The sequence below is a fragment of the Bos mutus genome, chromosome 19, assembly GCF_027580195.1.
Source record: "Bos mutus isolate GX-2022 chromosome 19, NWIPB_WYAK_1.1, whole genome shotgun sequence".
Lineage (NCBI taxonomy): Eukaryota > Metazoa > Chordata > Mammalia > Artiodactyla > Bovidae > Bos > Bos mutus.
The window spans coordinates 49,843,132-49,860,445 of NC_091635.1; the positions used below are offsets into that span (position 1 = coordinate 49,843,132).

At 38.9% G+C, this 17,314-nt stretch overlaps 1 protein-coding gene across 9 annotated transcripts in view; it reads left to right on the forward strand.

Annotated features, from left to right (window-relative positions):
* The window catches only part of BCAS3 (BCAS3 microtubule associated cell migration factor), a 595,190-nt gene that overhangs the window by 25,155 nt on the left and 552,721 nt on the right, over positions 1 to 17,314 (forward strand). For all 9 annotated transcript variants that reach the window (XM_070390544.1, XM_070390541.1, XM_070390545.1 and 6 more), the window contains exon 5: positions 4,332 to 4,438. In XM_070390544.1, coding sequence (XP_070246645.1) covers positions 4,332 to 4,438 — 107 coding nt within the window. The remainder of the gene's footprint in view (positions 1 to 4,331; positions 4,439 to 17,314) is intronic.

Consider the following 17,314-nt stretch of genomic DNA (forward strand, 5'->3'; position numbering starts at 1 on the left):
TGAAATAGGCAGGGATGAATGAGAGATGAAAAGCAGATGCAGTTATAAACGAAGAGTTCAGCTCCTGGAAAGAGAGGAAATAGTGAAGTCAAATACAGGGAGAGGGATATTACTGGTTTATGATTTAAAAAAAACCCTTATTTAGGGACTTGCCTGGTGGTCCCTGGTGGGTTAAGATTCCAGGGTTCCTTTGCAGGGGTTGTAGGTTTGATCCCTATTCAGGAAACTAAGATTTTCACATGCTGCCTGGAGCAGCCAAAAATACAAAAACAAACCCACCTTATTTATTGTGCAAATATATCATGGTAAATAGCACAAAAGTATGGATCACTGAATTTTTACACATTGTAAATCTGTGGAGCCATAACTAAGGTAGAAGATAGAATGTTGCTACCTAATTGCCTAGTGATTCTGAATTTCATATAAAGAGAATCGTTCAGTATGTAGGCTTTTGTGTCTGGCTTTTTGCTTATTATGTCTGTGAGGTCCATCCATATCATGGTATATGGTAGTAGGCCATTTTTTTCCTGTGCTGAGTAGTGTTGTATTGTACATTGTATCCGTGTACCACTGTGCTTGTCCGTTCTCCTCTTGATGGACTTTGGGTTGATTCCAGCTGTAATTACTTGAATGCAGTACTATTGTGGTAAGCATTCTTGTCTCTTGGTGTATCTGTGCTGAGGCTTCTAATGAGTTTATACCTAGAGTGGAACTACTTGGTCAAAGGGCATGGGATCTTCAACCTGAGTATATGTAGTCTGTTTTCCCAAGTGGTTATACTGATTTACATTTACTAGCACTAAATAAGCAGCCTCTTCACTCCATGTCCTGCCAACTCTTGGTTTTGTCATTGTGGTTTTAATTAACACTTCCTTCATTACAAATGAGGTTGAGCCACTTTTCATGTTCACTGATGATTGATTTGAATATCCTATTTTTGAAGTGTTTTTCATGTCTCCTGCCTATTTTTCTAATGATCTACCTTTTTCATATTGATTTTTAATTTGTATATGACTTAGCAACTATATGTATGTATGTATGTATGTGAATTAGACAAATCCTTGTGGGGTTATAATTGTCTCTTCTCCCAGGCTCTGCCTCGGCTTTTCACTCTTCCGGTCAGGGTGGCTCATGAGAAACAGAAATTCTCCATTTTAATGTAATAAATTTAATGTAGTAGAATTTGCCAGTTTTTTATACTAGGAATTTTTTTGTGTCCTGTTGTGAAGTTTTTTCCCTGTACCATAATCATGAAAATACATTTCTACAGTGTTCCTCTAGTGTTTTGTTAATTTTAGCTTTGTCATTTATATCTAAAATTCACAGATATTGATTTATTTGAAAAATTTTAAAAGATAGGCACTTTAGCATGTTTAAATACTCATTGGGAGTATACAGTACGTGGAAGGAATGGGAGATACAGGAAAGGAAGGGTTAGAGAAAGAGCCCTGAGAAGGTGAGAGAGAATAGGATCCAAAGCAGAGTGATTTACTTTATTTTTGTTTGTTTGGAAAAGTTCTATTCATCCTTCAAACCCTAGGTCATTGAGGCTCTATGGAGTCTCTCTGGGTACTCCAACTTTATCATCTCTCCATGACGTTAGTCATCTCTGCCCTAGCACCTACATTTATTGTTGCCTTTTTCATGCTGTTTCAGAATCATCAGCTTACACACCTGTCTCCTTCGTCAGACTGGAGGTTTCTCACTTTAAAAATTACTGGAGTATAATTGCTTTGCAGTGTTGCGTTAGTTTCTGTTGCATAACACAGTGAATTAGCTCTATGTCTACATGTGTCCCCTCTCTCTTGGACCTCCCGCCCACATCCCCCCCTCTCCACCAACCCTCCCATCCAGGTCATCATGGAGCACCCAGCCGAGCTCCCTGTGGTACACTCAGGTTCCACTAGCCATTTTACACATGGTAATGTATTTATGGGCTTCACTTGTGGCTCAGCTGGTAAAGGATCCGCTTGCAATGCAGGAGACCTGGGTTCCATCCCGGGGTTGGGACGATCTCCTGGAGAAGGGCAAGGCTACCCACTCCAGGATTCTGGCCTGGAGAATCCCATGGACTGTATATGTATAGTTTGTGGGGTCCCAAAGAGTCCTAATCTCCTAATTCATCCCACCCTCCCCTTCCCCCTCACAGAGTAATTTACTTTAGACAAAAGGAAATAGAATTGTGTGTCATAGAGTGGAATGAGAAGAGAGTGAGTGGTACAGATGCATGTAGGTTTTTGGCAACGAAGTTTCTAGATTTCCTTGTGCGGTATATGAGACACATTATCTGCTGAGTAAGGAGACATTGGGTGGAGTCAGGGCTTGGAGAACAGTTTAAGAAAGTCATTGAAATTGTAGAAGTTGTTTCAGAAAATTGAGTACATTTGTTGTGCAGTTTTGAAGGCTCAGTTGAGGTTTGTGGAGATAATTTATAGTGGTGACAATTGTGTCTCTTGTGATTTTCTCTGGGGGTACTTGGTTGCCATGGAATATACTAGGATAGTGGACTGGTTGGGTTCATCTAGGATTGAGGTTTTGCTGGTTGGGTGCCATGCAAAGATCCCACACAAAGGATAAGAGAATGTAGATGACTGGCAGAAGTTACTGAGATGCCTGATCAAAGACTGTTAAGGCAGGAGGAGAGTAAATATATGAGAGAGGCCTGAAGAGTAGGGAGAAGGCAGGGTTTCAGTGGGTTGGAGGTCTTAATGAAGTCAGAGCAAATCACAAAGCAAATAGTTAAGCAAACTTGCTGGAAGATAAGGTTGTGATCTGAGAAGAAAAGTCTTGATTAGTGATTTTTGAGGTGTAATAGTTCTGTTCAGTAAGGATGATAAATGCTTAATATTCACTGGTGTGAACTGGAAAAGTTGATTAGAAAAGTACACATAATTCTTTTATTGTGAACTGTATGTCCAGTGTGTTCAGATGTGTCAGGATTTACTATCCCCTGTAAGGAAAGGAACATAATTTTTCTTCCATTGCTAAATTTATACATACTAGAATTCTAGATGGTTACACATCATATTTGTATTTAGTTAATTTTGCTAAATATTTTACTTTGATTTGCCTTTATAGGTGGTTGTATTCTTGGTATTAGTATTTCCTGGGTATCTAGTGAGAGTTTGATTTTTATTTTAAAAAATTTCTTAATTAGAAAAATATTTTTTTAATGTAGCATGATTTTATGACAAGAGTAATCATATTTGCATAGTGCTTCTTGTGCCAACTTAACACAAGCCCTCTAGCTCTTTGCAGAGACCTTTACTCCATCTTTTTTTGGCCCTACCATGTGGCAGGTGGGATCTTAGTTCCCTGACTGGAGATCCAACCCTCGCCCCTTGCATGAGAACACAGAATCTTAACCACTGGACCTCCAGGGAAGTTTCCCCACTCCTCCCCATCTTGCATCTTACTCTACCTTATCCTCTCCCCATTGTTTCTCAGAGTGTCCAGATACAACTTGTGAACCCACACAGCTTACGTTGTCTGCCTCTGCGGGCACTGCTCCGCTGTCCTTCACCCGGCGCTGGCATTTCCCCTGGGTACTGCTGTCAGTCTGTCAGGTTCTGTAGTCTGCTCTTCATGTGTGATGGAATGATACTTTGTACTGGTACCCTCCTGAGAGAGTTTGGTTTTTAAAACCTACTTGTGCTAATTATAGGTACTGTTCCCTGGTGGCTCAGTGGTAAAGAATCCTCCTGCCGATACTGGAGACGCTGGTTCTGTCTCTGATCCAGGAAGATCCCCTGGAGAAGGAATTGGCAGCCCACTCCAGTATTCCTGCCTGGAAAATCCTGTAGACAGAGGATCCTGGCTGGCTACACAATAGTTCATGGGGTCACAAAAGAGTCAGAAACGACTTAGCAGCGGAACGACCAAAAAAACTACTAGTTTTGTGATTTCAGCTTTTTGTTCACTTTCATTTAAATGTTTTCCAAAACTTCTGAATTTTTAAAGAAAATATTTATTTGGTTGGGTCAGATCATAGTTGTGGCACCCGGGATCTTCATTGCATCCTGTGGGGCCTTTCATTGCGTCGGACTCTCTACTTGTGGTGCTTGGGCTCAGTAGTTGTGGTGCTCAGGCTTGGTTGCCCCTGCAGCATGTGGGATCTTAGGTCCCTGACCAGGGATTGAACCCGTGTCTCCTGCATTGCAGGGCAGATTGTTAACCACTGGACCACCAGGGAAGTCCCCAAACTTCTGAACTTTTATTGAAAAATAATTGAAGCAATCGTTATGCCAATAGCATTAAAGGAATGTCGTTATTTTTGTTGATTGACATTGTGTCTTTTAAATTTCCTCTTCTGTTATTTAATTCTAATGCAGATACATCAAGGAATCTGGAATTTCATGAAATTCATAGCACAGGGAATGAGCCGCCTTTGCTGATTATGATTGGCTACAGTGATGGAATGCAGGTCTGGAGCATCCCTGTAAGTATGAATATGCTGACTCCCTGAAATAGAAAACTTTGCAGCATGCTAGCTGGTGGCCATATTTTCTCTAAGGACTCCTCCATTTATTTTGCAAGCAGTTGCTCAGAGACTGCTTTGTGTGGAACCCCATAGGAGGCCCAAGGAGTAAAGGGCACGTGGGAACTGAACCATGCAGTAAACGGTTTGTAAAGTAGGCTAGCGATTGTGGGGATCACTTTACATGGAAGATCTCACGTCTCATCATGGTAACCCTATGAAGTAGGTATTATTATTCTCTTTTCCTGCAATTTTTACAAAAGAGTAAAGAGGCTAACCCCTGGAGAAGGAAATGGCAGCCCCCTCGAGGGGTTCTTGCCTGGAAAATCCCTTGGACAGAGGAGCGTGGCACGCTATAGTCCGTGGAGTCGCAGAGTTAGCCACAACTTAATGATTAAACAACAACAAAGAAGCTTATAGAAGGCTTAAAAAAATTAGCGATTATTAAAAAAAAATGTTTTGAGTCAGTTAAAACATCCACGTGGTCCAAAATTCAAGAGGTGTGAGTGGGCAACAAAGCTCCCTACTGCTGCTGTCCTCAGTTTCCCTTATCTTGAGTAGTTTCTAGTTCCCTAGGGTTTCTAGTGTCTTATGTATCCTGATTTTTTAGCAAATAAGAACATATATATTTCTCCCTCCCTGCCGTTCCTTAACAGAAGGGAACATACTATACAACTGTCTGTACTTTGCTGTTTTTTACTTATGAATTAGTATTCCAAGAGCTTCTCTATGGGATATATAGCCACATATAATTCTCTTATTTGGACTTTCCTTAATTTACATGACTTGTTTCCAATTATTGGTAACACCTGAGTGCACCCTCCCCTGGCCTTTTCTGATATTAGAAACAATGATGTAATACATGAGCTTGAACTAAGGTCATTTTGTGTCTGTGTATCTGTTAGGATAAATCACAGTTTTGATAAATGTTTTACATTGCCTAACACTGGGCCCAGTTTCCATCTTCAGTCCTCCATGTGATTCTCTGGGATGACCAAAAGTAAATGTACTAGAAGAGGAAGAGGCTTGGTGGGATCACAGCTCAGTGAAGTGCAGTTGGGACTACATACTTTGGCTCATACTTGGTTATATTCTGGTGTTTGGCATGGCCTAAATATCATGTCTCTCTTATAGACTGGGGTGGAAGGCCTAGTTGGCAGGTGGAACATCTGTTGTGTAGTTTTTTGTTTTTTTTTGCAGTTGGAGACCCGGGGCCAGTATTTGTGCCTTTAATAAACGCATTTACTACATTGTTTGAAGGCTGTTTTGCATGGGTTCAACTAGACTTTTTTTTCTTCCCTTTTCGGTTCTTTTGAGTATTATGGTTACTTCCTAAAAGATTTATAAGCAAATATATATTGCCTCAAATTTAATGAAATGCTAGATGTTCTTGAGTACAGAATTTGGCGTAAGGATTATTGAGTAATGAGTACATTGATCTTCATAATTCTTAAACATTTAAACTAAAAATATTGTTTATTCTTATATTCTGTAAATCACTGATAATGAACTATAGTTCTTATAGTTCCTCTAATCTTATAGGGGGCTTCCCTGGTGACTCAGTTGGTACAGAATCTGCTTGTAATGCACGAGACCCAGGTTTGATCCCTGGGTTGGGAAGATCCCCTGGAGAAAGGAATGGCAACCTACTTCTGTATTTCTTGCCTGGAGAATTCCATGGACAGAGGAGCCTGGCAGGCTATTTAGTCCATGGGGTTGCAAAGAGTCGGGTACAACTGAGCTACTAACACTCACATACACATGCACTAATCTTATAATAATTATGTATCATATTATTAAATATTTAGGATTTGAGGCTTTATATTTCTTAAAAATTGGCTTTATTTTGCAGAGATAGAAGAATCCTGTTGGTATGTCATGGATTGAGTGAACTTGTTTTTTTTGCCTTTGGGGATGTGTAATTGACATTTTTTCAAGACCTTGCAATGTTGTTTGTAATTGAAGTATCATGCCAAAGGCATAGACAAAAGGACCTAAAATGTAGCAGTGTTTTATTTGCTTTTTCCTAACAAGAAAAATAATTCTAGGTTGTGTTCAGAGGAGAGGATTTTGTAAATGTAACCTTTTCTTATTAATAAGAGACTATATTTTGATTCTTAAAAAATTTATTTTTTAATGACTGAGTGATTGGAGTATAGTTGCTTTCTAATGCTGTGTTAGTTTCTCCTGTACAGCAGAGTGAATCAGCTATATGTATATAAATGTATATGTATCTTCTTTCTGGGATTCCCTTCCCATTTAGGTCACCACCATTTTGATGCTTTACTCTGTTTGATGACGGACTTGAAGGCAAAGAGGAAGCTAGAGCTTTAACAGGGTTGGGCCTTGTGGATTAGGGGTGTTGACCAGACTGAACACATTCCTTTGGTGGTACTCAGGCTGCCCACTTGCTTTGGTTATAATTAGAGGTATCGCTTTTAATAGTTGACTTATGTCTAGCTCTGAGTAACTTAAAGGTCTTCCGAGTAATTTTAATTACTTCTTTGAAGTAATTCTTATGCACAGATTGTATTTTGAGAGAACTAAATAATCTTTTCTTCGTGGAATTTTCATTAATTGTCAGTTGTTACTATTGTAGTTGTATAGCCCCCCTGAGGACTGGTTCAAGAATTAGGAGGCAGTTTGGAAAAATAAGCTCCTTCTGTTGCACTGATGGAGCTCTTCCTGTGTTCAGAGAGCTTTATATACACATTGTCTCATGTGTTGTATACTGTGAGGGAGAAGTTATCCTATTTTATAGGTGGTAAGGTCACACTACTTAAAGAGGAGGAATTGGAATGCAAACCCAGTTCTGTCTGACTTAACATTCAAAGCCCACTATCTAAGGGCTCTATTTCCTCTCTGCGGTAGCAGAAGATATGCCATGCAAGTGGTATGGCAGCTTAGTGTTAGTTTTCAGGGTAAAAGTTATGGTGTACCTTCATATGTTCATCCTTTATAGACCAGTGTGAGTTACCCATTGCTCTAACTAAACCCTTCTGAAACTTATCACTAGTTAGCCATTCAGTAATCATTTAAGTGTTACCATGTGTAGATGAGGAGTTTATGTTGGTCAGTCTAGAAATAAACCTGGTTCTAAGGGACCTTTGAGACCGTAAAGCATATTTGCTTTTGAGTTAAGTGAGGGTGGGCAGAAAGTCCATCCTTGTCTGAATTTCAGCTCAGGTTTTGCTTCAAGTTTGTGCCCAAGGTTGACTTTATATAATTGTCCCACCTCTGAGTCTCAGATTAAGAAAATAAACATCCTGGCTAAACATTAAAAAAAAAAATTGTTTATGAAGTTCATTGTTGTTGTTCATTCACTAAGTCATGTGTGACTGTTTGTGATCACATGGGCTGTAGCAAGCCAGGCTCCTCTGTCCAATGCTGTCTCCCAGACTTTGCTCAAATTCTTGTCCATTGAGTTAGTGATGCTTTCTAACCTTCTCTTCCTCTGACACTCTCTTCTTTTGCATTCAGTCTTTCCCAGCATTAGTATCTTTTCCAGTGAGTCAGATCTTTGCCAGTGAATCGGCTCTTTGCATCAGGTGGCCAAAGTATTGGAGATTCTTCTTCAACAACAGTCCTACCAATGAATATTCAGGGTTGATTTCCTTTAGAATTGACTGGTTTGATCTCCTTTCAGTCCAAGGGACTCTCAAAAGTCTTTTCTCCAGCACCACAATTCAAAAGCATCAATTCTTTGGTGCTCAGCCTTTTTAATGAAATGCATAAATGCAGTTGAGGCTTAGATGATATCTCAGAATCTAGCTAAGTTGAGTTAGCTCAAAACTGTGCGGAAGTGGTATCTCTATTGCCCAGTCCCTATGACTTTGTGTATGAGATGCCTGCAGGAAAACACTAGTATTCATAGCTTTCCCAAGCTGTCACGCGCCTTCTGTCAACACATCTGATGTAACATGAGAAAGAATGATTATTTATGTTGTTGTTCTGGATAAATAGGTCCCTTTCCTACTCATGTCTAGCAATGCCATTACCTCTTTTTGGTAATGTGAATATCAGTGCTCTTGCTTAAAATTCTTTTTAAAAAAATTTATTTTATTTTCTTTTGGCCATGGTACGTGGCTTGTGGGATCTTAGTTCCCTAGTTAAGGTTTGAATGTGGCCCTTGGCAGTGAGAGCACAGAGTTCTAACCACTGGACTGCCAGGGAATTCCTTTAAAATTCTTAAAAAATTAAAAAAAAATTTATATTTTTTATTTGAAGGATAATTGCTTTACAGAATTGTTATTTTCTGTCAAACATTAACATGAATCAGTCATAGGTATACATATATTCCCTCCCTCTTGAACCTCTCTCCCATCTAAGCCCTCTAGGTTGTTACAGAGCCCTGTTTGAGTTCCCTCAGTCATACAGCAAATTCCCACTAGCTGTCTATTTTACATATGGTAATGTAAGTTAATTAAAAAAATCAGCAGTACATGGACTAAAGACCAAATAGGTTTATGGGATTTATATGAAAAAAAAAAAAAAAAACACAAAACACAGTAATTCTGTACTTTTCCTTTAACTCCCATAATTCTTTTAGCTCTTGTTATCTTAGTTATTTATTTTATTTATTTCAGTTATTTTAAAATATCTTGCTTGTATTCTTTATATTTATATATTTATATATATATATATATATATTTTCAGCCAGTCTTACACATAGATTGACTGGGTACCTGAGGTATGAGAACTTAAAAAGTGTTCATTTATTTAACACAAGTCTGTAATAAAGTATGTATTTTGAGCAAAATAGTGTCTTTTAGGAGCTAGTAGAAGAACTGGATTTAAATAAAAATAAATAAAGACAAATTGTAATATGAAGAAAAAAGAGATTATAATAAGGAAGTGGCATGGAAGTAATTAAATTTAGCCACAGTATGATTGGAACAGCAAATAGTAAAGTCAGAGGTTCTGAGGTGGAAATGTTCTTTACTCTATAGTTGGACATTGATTGAGATTTCTTAAGTTTTTTTCTTCTTAAGAATATTGAGATAAATATCTTTATGATTATGTAATTTAGAGAGATCAATAAAAGGTATACTAAAGCTCTTGGTAGATTTGCCAAATTGCATTCTTATAAAGCCATGCCATTTATACTTGCCTCGTTCATTCATTAATTCATTCACTCAGCAAAGATTTATTGATTGTCTTTTATATGCCAGACCTTGTTCAAGGTGCTGGGAAAACAACAATGAGCTAAACAAAACCATTATTCTTATGGAATTTCTATTTTAGGTGGGTGGGTTGAAGAGTGGGGAAGATGATATTAAAACATGTACAATGCTTTGATAATAAATAAACACATACCAAGTGTTATAGTGGGGTGGTTGGTGTTGTTGTGGGTTGCTGTATTATGTAAGGTAGTCTTGGAAAGCCTCTCTCAGTGACTTGCAGAGCAGAAGTGTGGAGGAGTAAGTCTTGTGGGCATTTGAGGAAGGGGCGTTTAAAGGCAGTACTCTCTCATATAGGATTCTGTTTCCTATATTTAAAAATAGCAGGGAGACACTTTGGTGGAGCTTGGTGAGCAGGTGAAAAATGCTGGGTGTCTCAGAAGTGCTGGGCTACAGTTTTGCAAGGTAAAACTTACAAAATGAGCTTTGTACCATTGTAAGAACTTCAAAAAGTCTGAATATAGAGCAAAGTTGAACCAATTTTATGGAAAATATGTATACTCACCACCTCGATTATACCATGAAAATTTTTACTGTATTTGCTTAATTTTCTCTCTACCTATAGATCTTATGGGGTACATTTCAAAGTAAATTGCAAAATCAGCATGGTTCCCCCTAAATACTTTTGCATGGCTTATCATTAAAGTTGAATATTTGATTAGTTTTTAATGTAAAATTTACCCACAGTTAAATACACAAATCTTAATATGTAAACTTCCTGAGCTTTGATAAAGACATGGCAGCCCACATCTCTGGCAAGATATAGACCATGATTATCATTCAAGAAATTTCCCTTGTGGCTGTTCTCAACTTTTCCTCCATCCCATCTGTGAAACAGCCACTACTGTTATCTTATTTTCCACTGTGGATTAGTTTTGCCTGTTTTAGTTATGGCACTCAGGCTTAGTTGCTCTGCAGCATGTGGAATCTTCCCAGACCAGGAATTAAACCCATGTCCCTTGTATTCGCAGATGGATTCCTATCCACTGCACCACCATGGAAGTCCTCTCATCCTCTTTTGAAGTGCTTAATATCTTAAACAGGTATTGAAAACGTATTCATTACAGTACCTAAAAGATGAGAGTTGTATGAAACAGTGTATTTGAGGTTCAGTAAGTTAAGATTTATTAGGGAAAACCACTAGACCATTCAGGTATGAGCCCTTACGATTATACAGTGGAAGTGACAAATAGACTCAAGGGATTAGATCTGATAGAGTGCCTAAAGAACTATGGACGAAGGTTCGTAACATTGTAGAAGGCAGTGATCAAAACCATCCCCAAGAAGAAGAAATGCAGAAAGGCAAATGGTTGTCTGAGGAATCCTTGAAAGTAGCTGAGAAAAGAAGAGAAGCGAAAGGCAAAGGAGAAGAGGAAAGATACCTCCATCTGAATTTCAAAGAATAGCAAGGAGAGATAAGAAAACCTTCCTAAGTGATTAGTGCAAACAAATAGAGGAAGACAGTAGAATGGGCAAGACTAGAGATCTCTTCAAGAAAATTAGAGATACCAAGGGATCATTTCATGCAAAGATGGACACAGTAAAGGACAGAAACAGTATGAACCTAACAGAAGCAGAAGATATTAAGAAAAGGTGGCAAGAATACACAGAAGAACTGTACAAAAAAGATCTTCATAACCACAGTGGTGTGATCACTTACCTAGAGCCAGCCATCCTGGAATGCAAAGTCAAGTGGGCCTTAGGAAGGATCACTATGAACAAAGCTAGTGGAGGTGATGGAATTCCAGCTGAGCTATTTCAAATCCTAAAAGATGATGCTGTGAAAGTGCTGCACTCAATATGCCAGCAAATTTGGAAAACTCAGCAGTGGCCACAGGGCTGGAAAAGGTCAGTTTTCATTCCAGTCCTAAAGAAAGACAATGCCAAAGAATGCTCAAACTGCCGCACAGTTGCACTCGTCTCACATGCTAGTAGAGTAATGCTCAAAATTCTCCAAGCCAGGCTTCAACAGTGTGTGAACCGAGAACTTCCAGATGCTCAAGCTGGATTTAGAAAAAGCAGAACCAGAGATCAAATTGCCAACATCCGCTGGATCATCAAAAAAGCAAGAGAATTCCAGAAAAACATCTATTTCTGCTTTATTGACTATGCCAAAGCCTTTGACTGTGTGGATCACAACATAACAAACTGTGCAAAATTCTTTAAGAGAGGGGAATACCAGACCACCTTACCTGTGTCCTGAGAAATCTGTATGCATGTCAAGAAGCAACAGTTAGGACTGGACATGGAACAATGGACTGGTTTAAAATTGGGAAAGGAGTACATCAAGACTATATATTGTCACCCTGCTTATTTAACTCATGTGCAGAGTATATCATGGGAAATGCTAGACTGAGTGAAGCACAAGCTGGAATCAGGATTGTGGGGAGGAATATCAGTAACTTCAGATATGCAGGTGACACCACCCTTACGGCCGAAAGTGAAGAGGAACTAAAGTGCCTTTTGATGAAAGTGAAAGAGGAGAGTGAAAAAGTTGGCTTAAAACTCAACATTCAGAAAACTAAGATCATGGCACCTGGTCCTAACACTTCATGGCAAATAGATGGGGAACAGTGACAGACTTTATTTTCTTGGGCTTCAAAATCACTGCAGATGGTGATTGCAGCCATGAAATTAAAAGACGCTTATTCCTTGGAAGGAAAGTTATGACCAACCTAGACAGCATATTAAAAAGCAGAGACATTACTTTACCAACAAAGGTCCGTCTAGTCAAAGCTATGGTTTTTCCAGTAGTCATGTATGAATGTGAGTTGGACCATAAAGAAAGCTGAGTGCTGAAGAATTGATGCTTTTGACCTGTGGTGTTAGAGAAGACTTTTGAGTCCCTTGGACCGCAAGGAGATCCAACCAGTCCATCCTAAAGATCAGTCCTGAATATTCATTGGAAGGACTGATGCTGAAACTGAAACTCCAGTCCTTTGGCCACCTGATGGGAAGAGCTGACACATTGGAAAAGACCCTGATCCTGGGAAAGACTGAAGGCAGCAGGAGAAGGGGACGACAGAGGATGAGACGGTTGGATGGCATCACTGACTCGATGGGCATGAGTTTGAGCGAGCTCTGGGAGTTGGTGATGGACAGGGAAGCCTGGTGTGCTGCAGTCCACGGGATCGCAAAGATTCGGACACGACTGAGCAATTGAAGTTAAGATTCGGAGTGTTTTCTTGGATGTGCTGCAAAGAAGCAACACTAGGTGTCGCCAACACATTGGGCTAAGAAAAGTCCAGCTGTTCCCTTAAAAGAAAATATTTTCGTTAAAGCTTTTAGTGTGGCTTTTACACTTTTTGTCTTGCCTTTACATTGAAAACTTCAGAGAAAACCTGCAAGGACATATTTGAGGTGAATACCAATTAGCTTATTATTTGTTAGAAGATGGGTGGCAACTTTGCCATGTCAAGAGTGCTAGCCAGGAAACAATTTTTATGGGTTTCATTTGGGAACAATCTAAAGTCAGTGATTTGGGTAACTGGCAAGCAGAGAAAGTTTGAATATGGACCCAAATCAAAAAAGTTGCCTTTGTTGAGAGTAGAGCCTTATTTTGTTTGGTTCAGTCTCTTATTACTGGAAAGAGAAGTATGAATGGCTCTTTAGTCACTTGGCAGTGGACGATCTTCAGGTGTCACAGAGTGAATGAAAGCAGAAATGAAGAATAATATTGAAACAACTTGTGGAATTCTGCCAGGCTGCTCTGTCCGTGGGATTTCCCAGGCAAGAATACTGGAGTGGGTTGCTCTTTCCTTCTCCAGGGGATCTTCCCGACCCAGTCATCGAACCTGGGTCTCCTGCATTGCAGGCAGATTCTTTACCCTCTGAGCCACCAGGGAAGCCCTAATAAAAGCAGAAGTGAAGAAGAATATTTAAGTAGCTTGTGAAATTCACTCAGATTAGTAGAGGAAAATATTTTCTGTGGAATATGTTTCCTAAGGTATGACTTTAAACAAGTCTATATCTAAAGTTTAGTCTTAAAAAACAAAAACAAAAAAAAATAAAGTTTAGTCTTGCCAGTGTTTAAATAGTGGCTTTCTGTGACCTTTGTTGATTTGAAAAATGAGTTTGAAATTTAGTATTGTAAATCGAAATCTCTTGTTTGAAATAATTTTGATATTTTTCCACTCTGAAATGGAAGCTCCTCTTTGGACACAAGCTGACCAGTGAGTGTGCGGAAGGCAGCTGTTTTTCTTACGAATTTCACTGACCGTGTTAAATACCATAAGGTGCACAGATCGTCAGTGAGCAGATTGAGTTTTTAACGTGTGTATAACTTTCTGGGCACCACTCAGATTAAGACACAGACCACTTCCAGCCACTCAGTCGTCCCTCGTGCCACTTGCTTGTCACTGCTGCCTCCTTGTACCTCCAAGTAACCACTATTCTGACTTCTGTCACCAGAGATTAGTGTTTTCTATTCTTGAACTTAAAAAAAAAACAGGGTGTGTGTTGGGGGGTGGTCAGAGATAATCCAGTCTACTCTTTTGTGTCTGGCTTCTTTCTCTCAACAGTGTGACTATGAGATTCTTTCATGTTATTATATGTAGCAGTGATTTGCTCTTAATTTTGCTGTATACTATTTTTAGTGTCCTACTCTTTGCAACCCCATGGAAAGGCACCTCTGTCCATGGAATTGTCCAGACAAGAATGCTGGAGTGGGTTGCTATTCCCTTCTCCAGGGGATCTTCCTGACCCAAAGATCGAACCCGAATCTCCTACATTGCAGGCAGATTCTTTACCGTCTGAGCCACCGGGGAAGCCCGTCCATTATACAACTGATTAATGTTTTTGTTGATTGCACTTTTTGAATATTATGGATAAAGCTGCTCTGGTGTTCTTGTGTGTGTTCCTTGGTGGATATATGCTGCACCCATTTCTCTGGGATGTAGACCTAGGAATGGATTTGCTGTGTCGAAGTGAACGCGTATGTTTAACTTTAGTAGATAACTGCCAATCAGTTTTCCGAAGTGGTTTTACCAGTGTGTACTCCCACCAGCAATTTATGAAAGTTTCACATGCTGCACGTTCTCATTAGCTCTTGGTATTGTCAGTCTTTCTAATTTTAACCATTCTTGTGTATATGGGTTGGTATCTTATTGTGGCTTTAAAGATGCTTTTATTTTGCAATAATTTTTAACTTTCAGAAAATTTTGTACTAATATAAGGAACTCCTGTTACTCATTACCCAGATTTACTAGTGAAGGAGATTTTACTTTTTATTTATCATTCTCTCAATTTTTTCTGTGTGTGCAGATTTTTTTCTGAACCATTTATCAATAGGAGAATTTATGCCCCCCTTCCATAAAAAATTCTGTGTGTATTTCCTGGGAACAAGCACATTATCTTTTATAACCATAGCACTGTTAGCAAAACCAGCACCTTTAAATTTGATACAAATAATAATGAAGTCCATTTTATGATTTCATCATTTATCCTGTTAGTCTTCCTTATCAGGTTTTTAAAATTTTCACTTTTTTAATGTTGTCTTTTGATGAAGGAAATCCAAATCAAATTTTAAGTGGTTTACTCTATTCTTAATGCTTTTTGTATCCTTTATTCTAAGGCCGTGAAAATATTCTGTTATGTTTGCTGCTGCTGCTGCTAAGTCGCTTCAGTCGTGTCCAACTCTGTGTGACCCCATAGACGGAAGCTCACCAGGCTTCCCCATCCCTGGGATTCTCCAGGCAAGAACACTGGAGTGTGTTGCCATTTCCTTCTCCAATGCATGAAAGTGAAAAGTGAAAGTGAAGTCACTTGGTCGTGTCTGACTCTAGCGACCCCATGGACTGCAGCTTACCAGGCTCCTCTGTCCATGGGATTTTCTAGGCAAGAGTACTGGAGTGGGGTGTCGTTGCTTTCTCCATGTTTTCTGCCAGAAGATTGCTATTATCTTTAGATTTATAATCCTTTTGAAATTTTTGGTATATGGTTTGACACAGGGGTCAAGGCTTTTTTGAATTGAAAAAATTAAAAAATGTAATTGATTTAGCACCATTTCTTGAAAGGACTGACATCCCAGGTAGCTCAGTGGTAAAGAATTCACCTGCCAATGCAGGAGACTCAGGAGACGTGGGTTCATTTCCTGGGTCAGGAAGATCCCCTGGAGGAGGAAAGGGCAACCCACTGCAGTATTCTTGCTTGGAGAATCCCATGGACAGAGGAGCCTGGTGGGCTACAGTCAGTGAGGTCACAAAGAGTTGGACATGACTGAGTATGCACGAACTCAGCACTCCTGAAAGGATCATTGTTTGCCCACCAAATATGAGTACGTAATTTTGACCATTTCTGTGTTTTTGCTTTTATTTTTAGTCTATTTTCAAATTGATTTTTAAACCTTTGAATTTTGAAAAAATCATAGACTCATGGGAAATTGCAGAATATTAGAGTCCTGGGTGCATTTCCCTCAATTTCTCCCAGAGATGACATATAAATTATAGTACCATATCAAAACCAGGAAATAGACATTTACAATGATTAAAATTTTTTTTTATTGTTAGTCTTTTCCAGTTTTATTTAGATTTAGTTGACCTACTACCTTGATCTTTAACACCATGAATTATGGTCATTTTGCCAGTTTTGAACTTTATGTTGATGGATTCATAGTATATGAACTCAATCAGATTTTCATCTACAGACGCAATGATTAATCTTGAGACTAAGTCCCCTTTTTTTTTTCCAGTTTGCCATATTTGAATATTCTTCACCTTGGCCTGGGGATTATTTGCAGCTTGACAGAGTGCATTGATCACACGGTTTTCTCTTATGCCTTTTCTTTTAATCTACTTTCTTTCCTTTTTAAAAATTCATTTAAGTAGATTTATTATTGTATTTATTTATTTATGACCGTTCTGGTCTTTGTTGCTCTACGGACTTTTCTCTAGTTACATCAAGCGGGGTTACTCTCTAGTTGCCGTGCAGGGGCTCAGAAGTTGCGGCTCTGGGGCCCTAGAGAGCAGGCTCAGGATCAGGGATTGAACCTGTGTCTCCTGCATTGGCAGATGGATTCTTTACCGCTGAGCCACCAGGGAAGCCCTGTCTTCTTTCTTTATGTATATGTTTCTGGTTTAAAAAGTGCTGATCATCTTGATGTGAACTATCAGAAGTGATAACAGAATTAACAAATGATTGTTTTAAAAGGCTGATACTTTTTAAAATAAATTAATTAAAATGAATTTTAATGCATAGCACATAAAAGTAGGCAAATACGAGTTATATATATTTGTGACTCATTCTTGCCATTATTGGCGTTTTGGACCAGGTGACTCTTTATTACGGGGGGCTGTTCTGTACATTGTAGCATACATAGTCACGTCTGTGGCCTCTGTCTACTAAATGCCCAAACCAACTCCCTTAATTATGACAATTAAAGATGTCTCCAGTCATTGTCAGATGTCCTCTGATTTAGAACCACAACTCCAGAGAAAATTTTGGTCGAAACTACTGGCTTAGATACATGCAATTTGATGGGAAAAGTTGTTGAGTATAGTTAAGCATACCAAAGATTTATTGTACATGTATACGTGTACACACACACACACACACACACACTTTAGTGAGAATTATTTTTAAAATGGAATTGAAATATTTGTATTTTTAAATATTAAAATTAAGTGCTCTCCATTATAAGCCTGTTCTTTCCCTTAATATT